This window comes from Chondrus crispus, genomic scaffold, assembly GCF_000350225.1.
Source record: "Chondrus crispus Stackhouse genomic scaffold, scaffold_31, whole genome shotgun sequence".
NCBI lineage: Eukaryota > Rhodophyta > Florideophyceae > Gigartinales > Gigartinaceae > Chondrus > Chondrus crispus.
The window spans coordinates 436070-454752 of record NW_005179222.1 but is presented as its reverse complement, the minus strand read 5'-3'; the positions used below and the strand labels follow the sequence as shown (position 1 = coordinate 454752).

At 50.0% G+C, this 18683-nt stretch overlaps 2 protein-coding genes across 2 annotated transcripts; one reads left to right on the top strand and one right to left on the bottom strand.

Moving 5' to 3' along the window:
- Positions 1 to 593: 593 nt before the first annotated feature.
- CHC_T00005743001 (hypothetical protein) lies at positions 594 to 2808 on the bottom strand. Its single transcript, XM_005717630.1, has 2 exons — positions 2104 to 2808; positions 594 to 1895 (listed from the first exon to the last, which is right to left on the bottom strand). The coding sequence occupies exons 1-2, from the start codon at positions 2806 to 2808 to the stop codon at positions 594 to 596; spliced, it is 2007 nt and encodes a 668-aa protein (XP_005717687.1).
- Positions 2809 to 16273: 13465 nt separating this feature from the next.
- CHC_T00005742001 (hypothetical protein) lies at positions 16274 to 18316 on the top strand. Its single transcript, XM_005717629.1, has 3 exons — positions 16274 to 16981; positions 17042 to 17623; positions 17663 to 18316. The coding sequence occupies exons 1-3, from the start codon at positions 16274 to 16276 to the stop codon at positions 18314 to 18316; spliced, it is 1944 nt and encodes a 647-aa protein (XP_005717686.1).
- Positions 18317 to 18683: the final 367 nt, after the last annotated feature.

The following is an 18683-nucleotide window of genomic DNA, read 5'->3' as shown; positions in this document are numbered from 1 at the left end:
GTTGACATGTGTAAGTTATGTACCTCGTGGCACTCTACAGTACATTCTGAACATGTTTCATTTTTCTCGATTTGACACGTGTGTGACACGTATGACATTTGTCCTACACGTGTGTGACACGTATGACATTTGTCCTACACGTGTGTGACACGTATGACGTATGTGCCACAGTGGTTATTAATCGTAGTGTAAAATCTGTAATCTACAGTACAGTACATTCAGATATTATTGACTCTCAAACGGTCCCAAATTATTAGCAAGAGAGAGTGCAAGAAGGAGAGTCATTTGATTATCAACGGAGAGTGGAAGTAGGAGAGTCACTTGATTATCAACCGAGAGTGCAAGAAGGAGAGTCATTTGATTATCAACGGAGAGTGGAAGTAGGAGAGTCACTTGATTATCAACCGAGAGTGCAACAGTAAGAGTCACTTGATTATCAACGAGTGCAAGAAGGAGAGTCACGTGACCAGCCCTAATGGCTCGTAGTGTATGTAGTTCGAAGAGTATAAGTAGCGCCAATAGTTGGCGACCAAGAGTAAAATGGCATCAACTTCTTTTCCCGTCAACCACCAGCAACCTTCAACCATCTTTCTTCAGTCTGCCCCGCTGACCTTTCTATAAGATTTGCCTCCCGTGGACTCGTCAAAAGTAACATCTCTGGATACGATCACTTTGTGCAAATCACCATCCCACAACTTGTAAGCTTTCGTATTTTCAGCATACCCCAGAAACATTGCCTTCTTTGCACGGGCGTCAAGTTTCTGGATGTTGTGTTTTGGTAATGTATACCAACACTTTGAACCGAAAACACGCAAATGACCAACATTTGGCACAGATTTCATCCATAAGGGGTGGGGGGTCATCTTGGGGGGAATGGCACGTGACGTGACTCGATTTCGAACGTACACTGCATTGGCAAGTGCTTCTGCCCAGAACCCCTTCGTAACTTTCTTGTGCGCTAGCATGGAGCGCACCAAGTTTACCAAAGTTCTGTTCAGTCGCTCGGCGACGCCATTTTGCTCCGGTGTGTATGCGGTCTTCATTTGATGCTGAGTACCATTTGCAATCAGAAAAGACTTAGACTCCGTGGACAGATACTCACCACCTCGATCGGTGCGAAGCACTTTGATCTTGCGACCAGTGTGAGTCTGAGCAAGTTGTGCAAACATTTTGTATCGTTCAAATGCTTCTGATTTATGGTGCATAGGGTACACTACTGACCAGTTTGAGTGATCATCTATGAAGGTAATGAAGTACTTGGCACCACCAATGGACTGCACCTCTAAGGGGCCACAAACATCAGAGTGAACTAAGTCTAGACAGAAGTATGCCCGCCTCGAGGACCGCTCTTTTGGGATCACAGATCGAGTGGCTTTGCCGTAGACGCACGCAGAACATTTTTCAGAGATGCAATCATTGTCAGTATTGTTGATTTTGTTAGCCTCATTACCAAGTAGTTTGACTCCACTTACCACATTGTCACGAATCATCGAAGCAATACCTTGAGAATGCACATGTGCAAAGCGCTCATGCCACGTTTGCAGGGTGGCAGCATGTGCAGATCCGATGTCACTGACGATGTCGAGAACGTAAAGTTCTCCAACCAATGTCGCAGTCGCCACTACAGTTGAGCCTCGTCTGATCATGCATTTTCCATTTTCGAACCCAACTTTTAGTCCAAGTTCAGTCATTCGACTGACAGAGAGCAGAGAGAACGCAAAGTCCGGAACGTGCAATACATCCGTCAACTTGCACGGTTCGATGCGGCCATTCACATTTAACTTCAAGTGAACGTCACCACGGCCGGCAACCTTTGCACTAGCCTTGGTTCCCATCTGAACAGAGGCGGATTCAAGTGGCTCATACGTTGCAAACAAAGATCTATGTAATATGAGCTGTAAAAGCTGAATCTACGAGCCACGAAGGCAACATCTCCGTATCGTTCGTGTGCGAAGCTTTCGACATCAGACATGTGAAGTCGACGCTGTTTACAACCATGTCCGGATCAGGTTTCTGTGTGACAAATGCAGATTGTTTCCGCTGAGACATACGCGGTTTATATCCGCTAGGAGGAGCCGGGCGACGCCCATTCAAATCCTTTACCCAGCAGCGGGTTGCCGTATGGCCTGTATGACCGCAGTTCGTGCATTTGTAATCGTTTATGTCCCGATTGTTCGGGGCACGATTAACCAGAGCCGATGTCTGTGAGGAGCTAGACTTCATGTTTGCTCGTTGCTCTTCCTGCAGCAGACGACTTTTCACAAAGTCCAAACTGAATATCTTTTCCTCATTACCGAGAGCATCAAGTGCAACGATGAGAGCCTCGAAACGGGCAGGCAGACCGTTGAGCACTGCCATGGCCATCTCCTTGTGATCGATGTTTACGCTCATTGACTTGAGGATGGCTGCCAGCTGCTTGACACGATTGATGTATGCAAGCACCTTTTCACCGGAAAGCATCTTCACAGTGTAGAACTCACGACGTGCAGCTGGTTTGTTCAGCAAAGTGTGCCTCTCAAACACGTTGACAATAGCTTCCCACATCTCATGAGCAGTATCAACATCACGTACATGCTCAAGATGCTCATCTGATAGGGAGAGACCAATCAGTGCTTTAGCTTTACTGTCACCTCTGATCCACTTCTTACGCTCTTCCGCACGTTCCTCACTTGGAACTCTTCCCTCAACGATGTATTGGTCAACATCACGTAGAGCAAGCAGAAGTTGTATTTTCTGCTTCCACACGTAGAAGTTGGAGTCCGTCAGTTTGTCGATTTTGATGGATCCTCCTCCTCCTTGATCTTCCATTTTAGTGCAAATAAACTTCAAGTACTCGAAGATCCGTTCGGGGATCCCAAGCCGTTAACCGATAGTCAACACAATGGCAAGCCCACCCGTCTAAGAAATTCGATATGATTACTATGAAGTTGTACTAGGAGAAATTTGCGAACAGATATGTGAATTTATTTGGATGGAATCCCTAACTATTCTGTTCACAAACTACCTTTAAGTGTGCCGCACCGTTCTCGTGGCACTTCAGGTGCCCGTGAGACTCAAAGACGCGATTGCAAGGGATACAACGCGGAGTCTCCTTAGCGTTGGCAACTTGAATGCGATGAGACCTAGACTGAATGTGGTCGTAAAAGGCCTTCGCACTATTGCCACTAACGCCGCACACTTTACAATACCGCTTATACCGCGGGCACACCTTACGATTCCTCTTGCGCTCACGCTTAAACTCTTTATCCGCGAGAACAGCCGCTTTCGGAGCAGAAAGTCGATGCGTAGTTCTCTTTATTGGTGCAGGAACAGAGCGTGGAATACGAGGAATCCTATAAGGTGCGCAACTCGACGACGGACCCGGAAGCGCGAGCCGAGGTGAAGGTTGATCCTCAGGCTCAAGCACCTCAACGGATACGACCTCCGATGTCCGAACCGTTCGACCGGTGACCAGCTTCCCAGGCGCAGAGCGCACCGGTACTAATTCCAGATCTAACACAACCCCGTAAGAACAGGTATTCACAATAAGGAATATGAAGATAATCGTCAGTAACAGATTTTGGAATTATTGCTCTTAAGAACCACCAAAACGTGCAAAGACAATCACTTAGATGTGTAGGAAATGGAAAGAAACTCAAAACTTACTTTGCATGAGAGAACGAAGAAAAACCAAATGCGAGATTGACGCCGACGGCGGTAGCGGGAGCGGAAACGAAGACGAAGACGAAGACCAAAGACAGAGACAGCAGCAAAGAACGACAGCAAGAACAAAAGCCAAATCAAGAACGAAGACAACGAAGACAGCGGGGGCGATGACCAAAACCAATTCACACAAGAGAGCAAGAACGACAGCAGCAGCGAAAACCAAAACCAAGAACGACGGCAAGAACGAGAGCGACAACGACAGCGAGGAGACCAGCGGAAAGAACGACGAGAAACGGCAGCGAAAACGACAGCGACAACGACGGCAGAAACAACGGAACGAGAACGACAGACTCATGCAGTGAAACGACAGCAAGGGACTGGGCTCATAACCTAATTGTAGGTTCGGAGGGGCAAGGGAAAGAAGGAGGGCAGGTTGATGTGGGTGAGTGAAGGAGTTGGTGCCGAGGTTTACTTGGAGCCGTCTTTCGGCGATACTTACACACTTTGAGTGTTACACTATCCCATTACTTTGGCACCTGGTAAACCATACTCACCATATGCGCGACCAAACGCGGTCCTCTTCTGGCACGTCCACATTGTTCTATTTCCACCTTACGAATTGACTATTGACTATCAGTGCACAACAGTTTCTACACATTTCGAGTGACTGTAAACCATGGCCCTATGCATGCCATCGTTTCAGACCTTACTAATCTGCATCCAGACATGACAGAATATATTCTTGCACAATGAACAACTTGGCATCTCTCTATTTCCAACAACGCAAAGTCCTGTCATATCTCAGTCCCTATACATGCCCTTGTTTCGTACCTTACTAATTTCGGTACACACTGCCAGACAACTATGACGGGTAGCAACAATGTGCATCCAGACTTTCTACACATCTCACGTGATATCCGATGTGAATCACACCAGTACTGTCATCAACTTGCATCCAACGGCGCACCATGACGAGAGCACAGTACAACGTCGCATGCTGACGAGAGTGTATTACAACGGCGCATGCTGATGCAAGGGTCGCACACAGCGTGACGCGCACACTGAATACTCACGTAAGTACATGTCTCTTGTGAGAAATACTTGTTGTACTTTTAATTCACATGTACTGTGCTCGGACACGCGCCGGACCGTATGTAGGCGACGTGTACAAGTGTACGTACACGCAGCAACCTGGCGATGTGTACATGTGTACACCGCACACAAGTGTCCAGCAAAAAGGCTACACGTAATTACCCATTACAACCATGGTGAACAACTTGAAACCCCCGAAATGATGTAATTAAACCGTATACCGATCATTCAAGATATATCACCAGCATGACTGCATATAAGTGGACAATAACAGACCAATAGAATTGCAGCATTCGAACCGACACCCAATAGATTTGCAGTATTGCCTGTGTAGCCCTATAACGGTTTGGGCCAAATGCAAATTTTCGGCATTTATGCAAATTTGCATAACCCTCCAAAAGTCCACTTTCGTCCCCAGAACCCCAAAATCTGAGAATTTACACGTGTCATGTGGTGATATGGGGTGAGGGTCCGGACCGTCGAGTCATGTACAGGTGTCGCTCGATTTTGCACTTTCCAGAAAACAGCATGTGGTCGCACATTTTCAATACCCAGAACCCCAAAATCTGAGAATTTACAAGTGTCATGTGGTGATATGGGGTGAGGGTCCGAACCGGTGAGTCATGTACACGTGTCACTCGATTTTGCACTTTTCAGATAACAGCATGTGGTCGCACATTTTCAATACCTCCTCCCCTCGATCACATGCTTTGGGCAGCTTCGCACTCGGAAAGCCCAACCATGCCCACGAACTTTTCAAACAGCACGCGACCAAATGGTTTGGTCAGCATATCAGCTGGCATTTCTGTTGTGGGACAATGGAACAATGTGACCAGTTTTCGCTGCAACGCATCTCGAACAAAATGATACGTAATATCAATCTGCTTGTTCCAACGATTTGTAGATTCGTTCTGAGCAAACGCAATCGTACCAGCGTTGTCACATCTACCGCGAATTGTTGGATCCGAATTCGCACCAAGTACATCGGCATGGAAGTGTCGAAGCCACGCCGCCTCTTTGCATGCTTCACTGAGTGCGATGTATTCTGCCTCACAAGTAGACTTTGCAACTACTGTTTGTTTCCGGGAAGCCCAACTGATAGGCCCATCACAAAGCTTGAACACGTACCCACTCGTTGATTTTCGTGATTCAAGGCATCCACCCCAATCTGCGTCGCTATACCCATGAAGTTCCGTACCAAGATCATCTTTACCAAACACTATTCCAAGATGCTGAGACCCGCGCAAGTATCTCAAAACACGTTTCACACCTGTCCAATGCGACTCGTAGGGCTCGGCACAGTGTTGAGATAACTTTCCAATGGCAAACGCAATATCGAGGCGGGTCCCGACCATTAGGAACATTACACATCCAATGGCCTGACGATATGGTTCAAAGCATGGGTTGTCATCAGTGCCACTTTCAGCAACTTGCATTGTGACATGTCGACACTGTTCCATCGGAGTAATGCAAGGATTGCATGCCAACATTTTGAACTGTTTCAGTAGTGCTTGGGCATACTTCGACTGTGTGACGGTCAGGACGTGTTTAGAACGTATACGGTCGATTTCTAGACCAATACAAGTCTTCGCTTCGCCAAGGTCTTTCATATCGAATCGTTTGTTGAGTTCATTTTTCATCCATAATATGGCCTCCAAGTCACTTCCAGCTAGCAGCAGATCGTCCACTTACAACGCGATAATCATGATGACATTGCCTTGACGTCGAATGTAAAGATATGGGTCGCTGCGTGTAGTGTTGAAACCAAGTTCAGTGACCAGAAACTCATCGATCTTACTATGCCATTGGCGATGGGCTTGCTTAAGACCATAGATTGCTTTCAAAAGTTTACACACCGAATCAGGTTTGACTTTGTCGATGCATCCTTCAGGTTGCTCCATGTAGATTTCTTCGTGAAGTTCACCGTTGAGGAAGGCAGTCATCACGTCCATCTGATGCAGCTCAAGGTCAAAGTGCGCAACCAGTGCCAGCAGCAGACGGATAGTTGTGAACTTGATGACAGGGGCGAAAGTTTCATTGTAATCGATGCCTTCTACTTGTTGAAAGCCTCGTGCCACAAGACGTCCCTTTGCAGTTTCGACCAATTTTCCGGACTCGTCACGAAGTTGCTTCACTCCACAGGAAGGTCAAATTTATGATAAATTTAATAAAAGCAATGATGTGGCTATTTTTGGGGCCAAAAAATGCTGGATTTTTGGCAGCAATGAACGGTGGTCCGTGCGTCATTGGTTCCCGAGCAGCAATCTTTTGCCAAATTTGAAACCGTTCTCATTCAGCACGGGGATGAGGGGCGTGTCTGGTTCCGGGCAGTGACTGAACCAGAATGTTTTGCTGGAGTGCCAGAGTTTTAACGGAAACGTTTTTTTGATACCTCGATGTAGCAAAGTGATGTGCTATTTCGCTGCCTAAAAACGCAGCGCCTGGCCGTGATATCTTTAACCTTCATGTGATCAAACCAGAATAAGCTCATGCTTACCTGCGCTAGTACCAGACGCGTGCTTGGACCCTTTCACGTTTTACCAATCCATCGAATCCTCTCTCCCCATCTGTTTCCCTTTCCTTCCCGACTTTGCTCATCCTGTGTTCCTACTGAGGCGCCATGACCCCGCGAAGAAGGTCTGGGAAGAAACCCGCTGCGTCAGGCAATCAGCGAGGCCGCTCATCTGGAAAGTCTAACAGCCGAGCGCCTGGAGCCCAGGTTCCCGCGGAACGCCGGTCGTCTCCTCGTGTTGCGGCCACTGCTACTCCCGCGGCAGCTAGACAGGAAACCCGTCGGGTTTCAAGTAATACGGTCAGGACGCCCCTGTAGCATAAACACCCCCAGCGATAGGGGTGTATGCGCAGTTCGACCGAGACCCTTGTCGATCGGGAAGACGGGGGTGAAGCGGGACACCAGCTAACGGCACTGGGCAGCGGGCCCGGGTAGCGTGGTAGAGCGGAAACGGGGAGGACGCCGGTACGCGCGAGCAGTTCGACGCCTCGACGCCCCGGCGCGGTACTGGGTAACGATCCAGTACCGACGGGCGGAGGCGGAGCCGGCTCGTGGGCGTACCGCGCGCGTCCTCAACCCGCGCTCGGTGCCGCTTCTAAGGTAATTAGCGAGCGTTACCTTAGAATAAGCGGGAAGTCGGACCTTGACGGTCGGTGGGTGACAAGTCCGTGCTTGTCCTTCTCCACCGCCGCCGGTCCGCTCCATATTTAATATACAAAACAATCTATAACACTACAGTACCGAAGCACTGTAGTGGTCTACTGTAGTACCGATCGGACCGTACTGTAATACTGTGAGCCATCGTGGCTGACAGTACACGTGTATGCGCGTGCGGCCTGTACCCGAGGGGTACACGTGGCCACGCACGGTAGTACTGTAGAGCCCGAGGCTCTACAGTATTGGATCCGTTGTTGATCTAATCTAAAAAGCCCCAGGGGGGGTTATACTACACGGCCCCCCCCTTAAGCGGGGACGTTCGCGTCCACGGGTGCTTGTAGAGCGCGAGCCATGTCTAACGGCGTCCTCGATACGGTCCTTTCCGCTCCTTACCACGACTCCGCTCTCTGGGCGGTATTCTCGGCGTCTCGCCCCGTGCGCCTTCGCGCGCGCGCTGATTCCTCGCCCTTCTCCCCTGCAACCGGCGATCTCGCTCCCCTTTCGTCTCCGTCGCCCCCTCTTAACCGGGTGGTCGTGCGCACGCCCTCTGGGGTCGGCCTCAGCATCACCTTGTTACCCCTTCCGAGGGGGTCCGTTTTTCTTCCTCTGCCGGGGCGAGCACTCTTTCTTTTCGCTGCCCCCGAGCTCGCCTTCTCCCCCGTCTGCATACTCGGCTCACGCCCCGGCATCATCGATATGCCGTCTCCCACTACCCCTCAGGGCGGTATCACGCTTCCTCGGCCAGCTCCGGGCAGTGGGTCGGACGAGCTGGTCGTTTGCTCATCGGCTATAGACGACCGCACCCCCGTCGAAGGGGTGCCCTCACAGTCCCTTTCGGTCGCCCCCAACTCCTCCGCTCCGGCGCCCTGGTGGCCCCCGAGACCATTCCGAAAATCCCAGGTCCCCGAACGTCTACAGTAACCGAGGAGATCGGTCCCTTGCCGACCGTCGCTCCGCCCCCTGCGGCCCATCCGTCCTTGGTGACGGGGGGTCCGATGCCCCTTCGGCCTGCGCCGATCGATGGCGCGGGCGGCCCACCCGTCGGCGGATTCACGGTATGGCCGCGCGATGGTCCGTACCAGCCCGTCTTGGGCTCATACGGGGCTTCCGGAAGTTGTCGGTGCCCCGGTGCGCCGACTACTTCCTCTCGGCTCGGCCGGATCGCAGAGGAGGAGGTGTCCGACACCTCCACGCAGTGGCTGGGGGTGCCCCTAGAGCGGTCCATTCCGCTGCCGCTCGGTCGCCTGAACTACGCGTGGCGCCGCCACGCTCGGTCGGGCGTTACCGTTGGGGAGCTCCTGGCGAGGGCGCACTTGCGCCCCGATCTACGCCGGGTTCGCACAATCTACGAGGGTGGCCTCGCAGCAGAGGCGTCCATTGCCTTGGGTCGTCTCTTGTCTGAGGGCGACGGCGCCCCTTATCAAATTCCGGGCGAGATACCCAGTGACAGGACGTTTGTCTATAGTATCGAGGAGGCGGAATACGTTGACCGAATGTCGACGTATCTCTTCCATCGGGGCCCTCGAGATCCCCGTCGGTTGGTCCTCTCGGAGGTAGCGGGGCTGTACGTCAGCCCGCGTCCTCGTACTCACTCCTGGGCTCGCGCAGCTCTCCAAAAGTCCGCCTGTGCGCTTATGCGTATCCATCGTATTGCCTTAGCCCCCAACGATTGGTCGGCCTACCGCCATAATGAAGAGGACGACGGCCGAGTCTTCCCGTCCGCTGCCTTTTCCCCGGGGCCTATCGCGGGGCGATTTCCCGGAACTTCCTCCAAGCATAGGGGAGGCACTCCCATCGTTGGGGGTGCATCCGTTACTCCCCTACGCTTTGAAGCATTTCGGCTTCGCGGGTACTGACTCGAAGCATCCAGCCTACGAGGAGTTGGTCTACAATTACGAGGGTGAGTGGGCGTGGTCAACTTGCAACGCTTTCATGAGCGAGGTCGCCCTGCGCGGGCGCGTTTTCGTACAGCCCATCGGTGTGCTGTCCTTCCTTGGTCGGGTCGCGCCGTCGCTGCCCGACGTGGCGTTGCACCCCTTGGAGCGCGGCTCCCCGTCTGTCCCGTGGACCTACTCTTCGGTTCTCGACTTGATGCACCGCGCCGTTGCGGTGCCGGAACGCAATCGGCGGCCGTGGACTGACTACACAACCGGGGCCCAGAGCTTCTTCCTCGCCTACGATTTAAAAGGAGACGCCTTCGTGGCTCGTTCGGGCTCCAGTGCGGTGGGTCCCTCTCGTGGCAAAGGAGGTGTCGGGTCCACGGCGCGAGAGGCGCGGCGGAAGAGATATCGTGACCTCGATGGCGAATCCCCAGCCATCGCAGTGCGGGCTCATCCCGAAGTCGGTCACGATACGGCGGCGGGGACTACGTTGCCTCCGCTGCCTTCCCTAGGATCGGTTGGGTACCCTGGTACACCGCGATTCACTGTGCTTAGTCTCGACTTAGCTCGTCGCGAGATCACCGCCATCCCCAGGTTGTCCCGCGCCCTGGGGAGCTTAATTGACCGGACCTGGAATGTGGAGGGCCTACTTCGTATTGAAAATGTGCGACCACATGCTGTTATCTGAAAAGGTCAAAATCGAGTGACACGTGTACATGACTGCACGGTCCGGGCGCTCTTACCCATATCACGACATGACAGGTGTAAAATCCCAGATTTTGGGGTTCCGGGGACGAAAGTGGCCTCTCGGAGGGTCATGCAAATTTGCATAGTTTTGCCAAGTGGAACCTTGGCCCGTAGCACTATAGACTACACAGGAAATACTGCAATTCTATTGGCCCTCAGGTCTAATGCTGCAAATCTATTGGTCGAGCGTTGTCCACGTGTGCGTCGTTGGCCTTGTGATGTACTTTAAATGGCCTGTATATGCCATAATTACGTTGTTTTGGGGGTTTCAAGTGGTTTGTCATGGTTGTAATGGGTAATTGCATGGGGCCCCGGGCGGGACACATGTATGCCGTGTACACATGTACACGTCGCCAGGTGAATTCGTGTACGTACACATGTACACGCATCCAGGTGTATGCACATGAGGGTTTACAGTTTTACAGTGTCAGACTGTTTGCGATCCTGCGCGTGTCCGAGTACAGTACATGTGAATCAAAAGTACAACAAGTACTTGTCGCGAGAGGAATACAGTTGTGCGATTATTCTGTGTACGCGTCACGCTGTATTCGCATACAGCGAGTCTTGCGTGAGCACGCGCTGTTGCACTGTGCTCTCGTCATGGTGCGCCGTTGGATGCAAGTTCATGACAGTACTCGTGTGATTTACATGTATTCTCATGTGAGTTGTGTAGAAAGTCTGGATGCACATTGTTATAACTTGCCATAATTATCTGACAGTGCCTGGCGAAATTAGTAAGGTGAGAAACAAGGATACGTATGGCGATTGTGATATGAAAGACGTTTGCGTTGTTGGAAATACACAAGTGCCAAGTTGTTCGTTGCACAAAAATAAAGTCTGGCATGACTGGATGCAGATTAGTAAGGTGTGAAACAGTTGCATGCATAGGGCCATGGTTTACAGTCATTTGGAATGTGTAGAAATAGTTGTGAGCTAATAGTTACGAATCGATTCGTAAGGTGGAAATCGAACAGTATGGTCGGGCCACAAGAGGACTGCGCTTGGTCGCGCATAGTAGAGTATGGTTTACTGGGAGTCGGAGTAGAGCGATAGTGTAGCACTCGAAGTGTATAAGTATCGCAGGAAAACGGCTTCAAAGTAAACCTCGGCACCAACTCCTTCACTCACACACATCAACCTGCCTTCCTTCTTTCCCTTGCCCCTCCGAACCTACCATTAGGTTATGGGCCCAGTCCCTCGCTGTCGTTTCACTGCATGAGTCTGTCGTTCTCGTTCCGTTGTTTCTGGCGTCGTTGTCGCTGTCGTTTTCGCTGCCGTTTCTCGTCGTTCTTTCCGCTGGTCTTCTCGCTGTCGTTGTCGCTCTCGTTCTTGCAGTCGTTCTTGGTTTTGGTTTTCGCTGCTGCTGTCGTTCTTGCTCTCTTGTGCGAATTGGTTTTGGCCATCGCCCCCGCTGTCTTCGTTGTCTTCGTTCTTGGTTTGGCTTTTGTTCTTGCTGTGGTTCTTGCTGCTGTCTCTGTCTTTGGTCTTCGTCTTCGTTTCCGCTCCCGCTACCGCCGTCGTCGTCAATCTCGCATTTGGTTTTTCTTCGTTCTCTCATGCAAAGTAAGTTTTGAGTTTCTTTCCATTTCCTACACATCTAAGTGATTGTCTTTGCACGTTTTGGTGGTTCTTAAGAGCAATAATTCCAAAATCTGTTACTGACGATTATCTTCATATTCCTTATTGTGAATACCTGTTTTTACGGGGTTGTGTTAGATCTGGAATTAGTACCGGTGCGCTCTGCGCCTGGGAAGCTGGACACCGGTCGGACGGTTCGGACATCGGAGGTCGTATCCGTTGAGGTGCTTGAGCCTGAGGATCAACCTTCACCTCGGCTCGCGCTTCCGGGTCCGTCCTCGAGTTGCCCACCATATAGGATTCCTCATATTCCGCGCTCTGTTCCCGCACCAATAAAGAGAACTACGCATCGACTTTCTGCTCGGAAAGCGGCTGTTGTCGCGGATAAAGAGTTTAAGCGTGAGCGCAAGAGGAATCGTAAGGTGTGCCCGCGGTATAAGCGGTATTGTAAAGTGTGCGGCGTTAGTGGCAATAGTGCGAAGGCCTTTTACGACCACATTCAGTCTAGGTCTCATCGCATTCAAGTTGCCAACGCTAAGGAGACTCCGCGTTGTATCCCTTGCAATCGCGTCTTTGAGTCTCACGGGCACCTGAAGTGCCACGAGAACGGTGCCGCACACTTAAAGGTAGTTTGTGAACAGAATAGTTAGGGATTTCATCCAAATAAATTCACATATCTGTTCGCAAATTTCTCCTAGTACAACTTCATAGTAATCATATCGAACTTCTTAGACGGGTGGGCTTGCCATTGTGTTGACTATCGGTTAACGGCTTGGGATCCCCGAACGGATTTTCGAATACTTGAAGTTTATTTGCACTAAAATGGAAGATCAAGGAGGAGGAGGATCCATCAGAATCGACAAACTGACGGACTCCAACTTCTACGTGTGGAAGCAGAAAATACAACTTCTGCTTGCTCTACGTGATGTTGACCAATACATCGTTGAGGGAAGAGTTCCAAGTGAGGAACGCGCGGAAGAGCGTAAGAAGTGGATCAGAGGTGACAGTAAAGCTAAAGCACTGATTGGTCTCTCCCTATCAGATGAGCATCTTGAGCATGTACGTGATGTTGATACTGCTCATGAGATGTGGGAAGCTATTGTTAACGTGTTTGAGAGGCACACTTTGCTGAACAAACTAGCTGCACGTCGTGAGTTCTACACTGTGAAGATGCTTTCCGGTGAAAAGGTGCTTGCATACATCAATCGTGTCAAACAGCTGGCAGCCATCCTCAAGTCAATGAGCGTAAACATCGATGACAAGGAGATGGCCATGGCAGTGCTCAACGGTCTGCCTGCCCGTTTCGAGGCTCTCATCGTTGCACTTGATGCTCTCGGTAATGAGGAGAAGATATTCAGTTTGGACTTTGTGAAAAGTCGTCTGCTGCAGGAAGAGCAACGAGCAAACATGAAGTCTAGCTCCTCACAGACATCGGCTCTGGTTAATCGTGCCCCGAACAATCGGGACATAAACGATTACAAATGCACGAACTGCGGTCATACAGGCCATACGGCAACCCGCTGCTGGGGAAAGGATTTGAATGGGCGTCGCCCGGCTCCTCCTAGCGGATATAAACCGCGTATGTCTCAGCGGAAACAATCTGCATTTGTCACACACAAACCTGATCCCGACATGGTTGTAAACAGCGTCAACTTCACATGTCTGATGTCGAAAGCTTCGCACACGAACGATATGGAGATGTCGCCTTCGTGGCTCGTAGATTCAGCTTGTACAGCTCATATTACATATGACCGATCTTTGTTTGCAACGTATGAGCCACTTGAATCCGCCTCTGTTCAGATGGGAACCAAGGCTAGTGCAAAGGTTGCCGGCCGTGGTGACGTTCACTTGAAGTTAAATGTGAATGGCCGCATCGAACCGTGCAAGTTGACGGATGTATTGCACGTTCTGGACTTTGCGTTCTCTCTGCTCTCTGTCAGTCAAATGACTGAACTTGGACTAAAAGTTGGGTTCGAAAATGGAAAATGCATGATCAGACGAGGCTCAACTGTAGTGGCGACTGCGACATTGGTTGGAGAACTTTACGTTCTCGACATCGTCAGTGACATCGGATCTGTGTTGTAATTCTACAACCACATGCTGATATGCATGACACACGACGACAGTATGACACGTGTAAAAGCAAAAACACTCGGCGTGACGAGCTGAGCAAGTTTGATTTTCAACGTGTACACGTGTGATTTCTGTACACGGTTGCACTCTACAGTACTTCAGGAGCAAGTTTGGTTTTCAACCTGTACACGTGTGAAATATGTACACAGTTGCGGTGTACTGTACAATCTGAGCATGTTTCATTTTCTTCGCCCGACACGTGTATGACCTGGACACATGTCCTCATTACACTGTCGGACGCGTACAGTACGCCTGCAGTCTTACAGGCAAAGTGTAGAACCTTGGTGGCGGGTGCCTGGCACGTGCCAAAGGTTTACAGCGTCCATGGAGTGCAGCACGGCTACAGCAGGACACAAAGATACCGTTGCGCGAGTTTTGAATTCGTAAAGCAAAATGTGCACTGTTGTAATTGACAGTGGACAGGACCTCACGAGAGATTCACATTCATAAGGCAACGTGTGCGCTGTAAACAGTCCTTGCAGGATTGATTTGAATTCGTAAGGCAACGTGTGAGCTGTAAACGTGCCTTACGAATTTGTGCCACGCTGGATTTGGAATAGTAAGGGAATTTGTGCTTTGCTGTGCTTTGTTGTACTGCCTTACTAATTTCTCCGTCATGACAGTGCTAATTCGTAAGGCGGTTTTCTGTTCTGTTTGTTGGGCCATCGCCAGTTTGGCTGAGTAGCAAGACGGGCACATGTGTTAGAGCCAATACATTTGTAGTATGTGTGTCGTAGTGTTTGGTAGTAGAGTTCTAGAAGATTGCAGAAGTGTACAAGTAGTGCCAGAAGTTGGCGACTCAAAGTAAATCGATACCCAATCCTTCAACTTCACCTCATCAACCGTCCTTCGAATCCCCTTCGCCCCGCTGACCTACCATTAGGTTATGGGCCCAGTTCAACGTTATTGTTCCGCTGTGTGAGTGCTCGTTCTCAGTTTCTGCTGCCGTTTTCGTGTTTGTTTCTGCTGTCGTTCTCGTTTTGGTCCCCGCTGTCGTTCTCGTTTTGGTTTCTGCTGTCGTTCTCGTTTTGGTTTCTGCTGTCGTTTTCGCCGCCGTTTCATCGCCGCCGCCGTTCGTTTTGTTCTATCGCCGTCTACTTGCTGTCGTTATCATCTTGGTCGTTCGTCTCCGTCTACCCGCTGTCGTTTCAACTTGGTGGATCTTCTTCGTGTCTGTGGCAGCTTGGTCTTGGCAATCGTTGTGTGAGCTGTGGGTGTAGTCCCTAGTCGCCAACGTACCATATCAATCCAAGAAGACTGCCCTTCAATCACGCCGGTGATCGTCGTAGCTGCCGATACCCTCGCTCTTGGTGAAAAGCTTGTGCCATTGGAAATCTGACTTGAGCGAGGGTCCGACCAAGAATCGTCGAGAGACGAAACACTGATCCTCGGGGAGGATCACAGTGTACTGGTCTAGTCGATCCGCACTCTGCCTTCGGGAGGTGCGTCGGCGGTGTGGGTAACGCTCTCGGTATTAGCCCTATAGGTACGACTTCGGTCCCCTGGGTGAAGAGAATACGTGCCTAACCACTAAACCTCTCACTATACGTGTATAAGGTCGCGTACCTTGATTAAGTTCGCACGGAAGAGGGTGACCCTAGGCGTGATTGTGAACAAATCACACGAGTACGACGAAGGCAGTTTCATTCTTGTGTTGTGAGAAACCTCATTGGGGTAGTACCGTATCAAGTTTGGACAAGCCGATTTCGGTTGCAGGGACCGTTCGCGGTAGTGACCAAAAGTCCTGGTTCGTCTACAGGCAAAGTGTTGTGCTTACTCGTGGCACGTTTGATTTAGTTCACAGTCGAAAGACCCGCACTGGCCGACATACAGGGGTAGCGCCCTAAGGCATATTTAAGAAGAATACGCTTGTTGCACTCCGCCGGGAACAAGCACCAAGAACGTTTCCGAGTAATCGCTACAAACTTCTTATACGGGTGGGCTTGCCATTGTGTTGACTATCGGTTAACGGCTTGGGATCCCGGAACAGAAGACCTTGTATACTCGAAGGGTACATCCATTCGGCGAAATGGATGACCAAAGCTCTGGATCGGTCAGAATCGAGAAGCTGACCGCATCTAACTTTTACATCTGGAAGCAGAAAATCCAGCTACTGCTTGCTCTCCGAGATGTCGATCAATACGTTTTTGATGATATCCCTGAGAATGCGACGTCAGATGACCGGAGAAAATGGATCCGTGGTGACGCAAAAGCAAAGGCAGTCATCGGACTCACGCTGTCTGATGACTACTTGCAACATGTGCGAGGGTGTAGCAGTGCGAAAGAGACATGGGAAGCAATTCTGAATGTGTTTGAGCGTCATACTTTGCTCAACAAACTTGCCGCCCGTCGCGACTTTTACACTGTATCCATGCTCCCATCCGAGAAAGTGCTCGTGTTCATCAATCGTGTGAAGCAACTTGCTGCCAGATTGCAGTCAATGAGTGTTGAGATTGACGATAAAGAAATTGCAATGGCTGTGTTGAATGGCTTGCCTCCACGATTCGATAACTTGATTGTTGCTCTTGACGCACTTGGCAATGAAGATAAAGTGTTTGGACTCGAGTTTGTGAAGAGTCGTCTGCTGCAAGAAGAACAACGAGAGAGCATGAAGACCGCTTCTGCTTCATCACCACATGCACCTGCACTTGTCAATCGTATGCCTATTCGACGCGATATGAAATGTACGAATTGCAATAGACATGGGCATACTGCAGGGCGTTGCTGGGGCAAGGACGTGAATGGGCGCCGACCTGCACCGCCAGATGGGTTTCGGTCACGCAACACTGGCTTAAAGCCAAGTGCATTCGTTTCTCGAGATGACAATTCTACTGCTGCCTTTGCGGAGAGTGACTTTACTTGCTTGCTTTCGACTTCCACTCCAGAAAAGAGGGCTGCAAACGCAAGGTCATGGCTTGTCGATTCCGGTTGCAGCGCTCACATTACGTTTGATCGCTCTTTGTTCGTTACGTATGAACAGATGCAATCTGGATCAGTCGAGATGGGCACGAAGGCTAGAGCTAATGTCGCTGGGCGCGGAGAGGTCGAATTCATGTTGAACGTCAACGGTAGTCCCCATCCTTGCAAATTGTCAAACGTTTTGCATGTCCCTGATTTCGGATATTCGCTACTGTCTGTTAGCCAAATGGTTTCGAAGGGTTTGCAAGTGTCATTTGAAAATGAGAAATGCCGCGTTACTGCAGGACCAACTGTAGTTGCCACAGCGAGTCAAGTTGGGGATTTGTACATACTTGACGTCATGAATGAAACCTTTTCTGCTCACGTAGTTACCCTGCAGACGCTACATGAACGCATGGCCCATGTTAATGTACAAGGAATCGCATCAATGATTCACAATAATGTGGTAAATGGCATCAACGTTCGTCAAAGCGATGTCATCAGTGCAATGAATCTGAAGTCTGACAATCACTCTCCCATTTGTCCTGCGTGTGTGTTCGGCAAAGCAACGCGATCAGTAATCCCGAAACAGCGATCATCGTCTCGAGCACAGAACTGTCTTGACTTGGTACATTCTGACGTTTGCGGTCCGCTCGAAGTACAGTCCATTGGTGGTTCCAGATACTTCATTACATTTGTAGATGATCACTCGAACTGGGTAGTTGTGTACACGATGAGAAATAAATCTGAGGCGTTTGCAAAATACAAGTTGTATGAAAAGTTGGCTCAAACCCACACTGGTCGCAAAGTAAAGGTGCTTCGCACTGATCGAGGGGGAGAGTACTTGTCGACGGAATTCAAGTCGCATTTAGATTTAAACGGTACGCAGCACCAACTCACAACGGCGTACACCCCTGAACAAAACGGTGTTGCTGAACGTTTAAATCGAACTTTGATTGATCTTGTCCGCTCAATGCTTTCTCATAAACAGGTCAGTAAGCGATTCTGGGCCGAGGCTCTTGCCACTTCAGTATATGTACGTAATCGAGTTACTTCACGCGCTTTGCCCGTTAATACAACTCCGCACCACATTTGGATGAATTCCACTCCAAATGTTGGCCATACTGGAAGGTCAGCGGGGCAAAGGGAAATCGAAGGACGGTTGATGAGGTGAAGTTGAAGGATTGGGTACCGATTTACTTTGAGTCGCCAACTTCTGGCACTACTTATACACTTCTGCAATCTTCTAGAACTCTACTACCAAACACTACGACACACATACTACAAATGTATTGGCTCTAACACATGTACCCGTCTTGCTACTCAGCCAAACTGGCGATGGCCCAACAAACAGAACAGAAAACCGCCTTACGAATTAGCACTGTCATGACGGAGAAATTAGTAAGGCAGTACAACAAAGCACAGCAAAGCACAAATTCCCTTACTATTCCAAATCCAGCGTGGCACAAATTCGTAAGGCACGTTTACAGCTCACAAGTTGCCTTACGAATTCAAATCAATCCAGCAAGGATTGTTTACAG

Bases quoted from the DNA above. Each gene is read 5' to 3' on its own strand.
- CHC_T00005743001 (XM_005717630.1), bottom strand. From the start codon at position 2,808: ATGGAAGATCAAGGAGGAGGAGGATCCATCAAAATCGACAAACTGACG. The intron at 1,896-2,103 runs GTAAAGGATTTG...CAGCTTTTACAG, and splicing joins ATACGGCAACCCGCTGCTGG to CTCATATTACATAGATCTTT.
- CHC_T00005742001 (XM_005717629.1), top strand. From the start codon at position 16,274: ATGGATGACCAAAGCTCTGGATCGGTCAGAATCGAGAAGCTGACCGCA. The intron at 16,982-17,041 runs GTGAATGGGCGC...ACTGGCTTAAAG, and splicing joins GGCGTTGCTGGGGCAAGGAC to CCAAGTGCATTCGTTTCTCG. The intron at 17,624-17,662 runs GTTCGTCAAAGC...ATGAATCTGAAG, and splicing joins ATGTGGTAAATGGCATCAAC to TCTGACAATCACTCTCCCAT.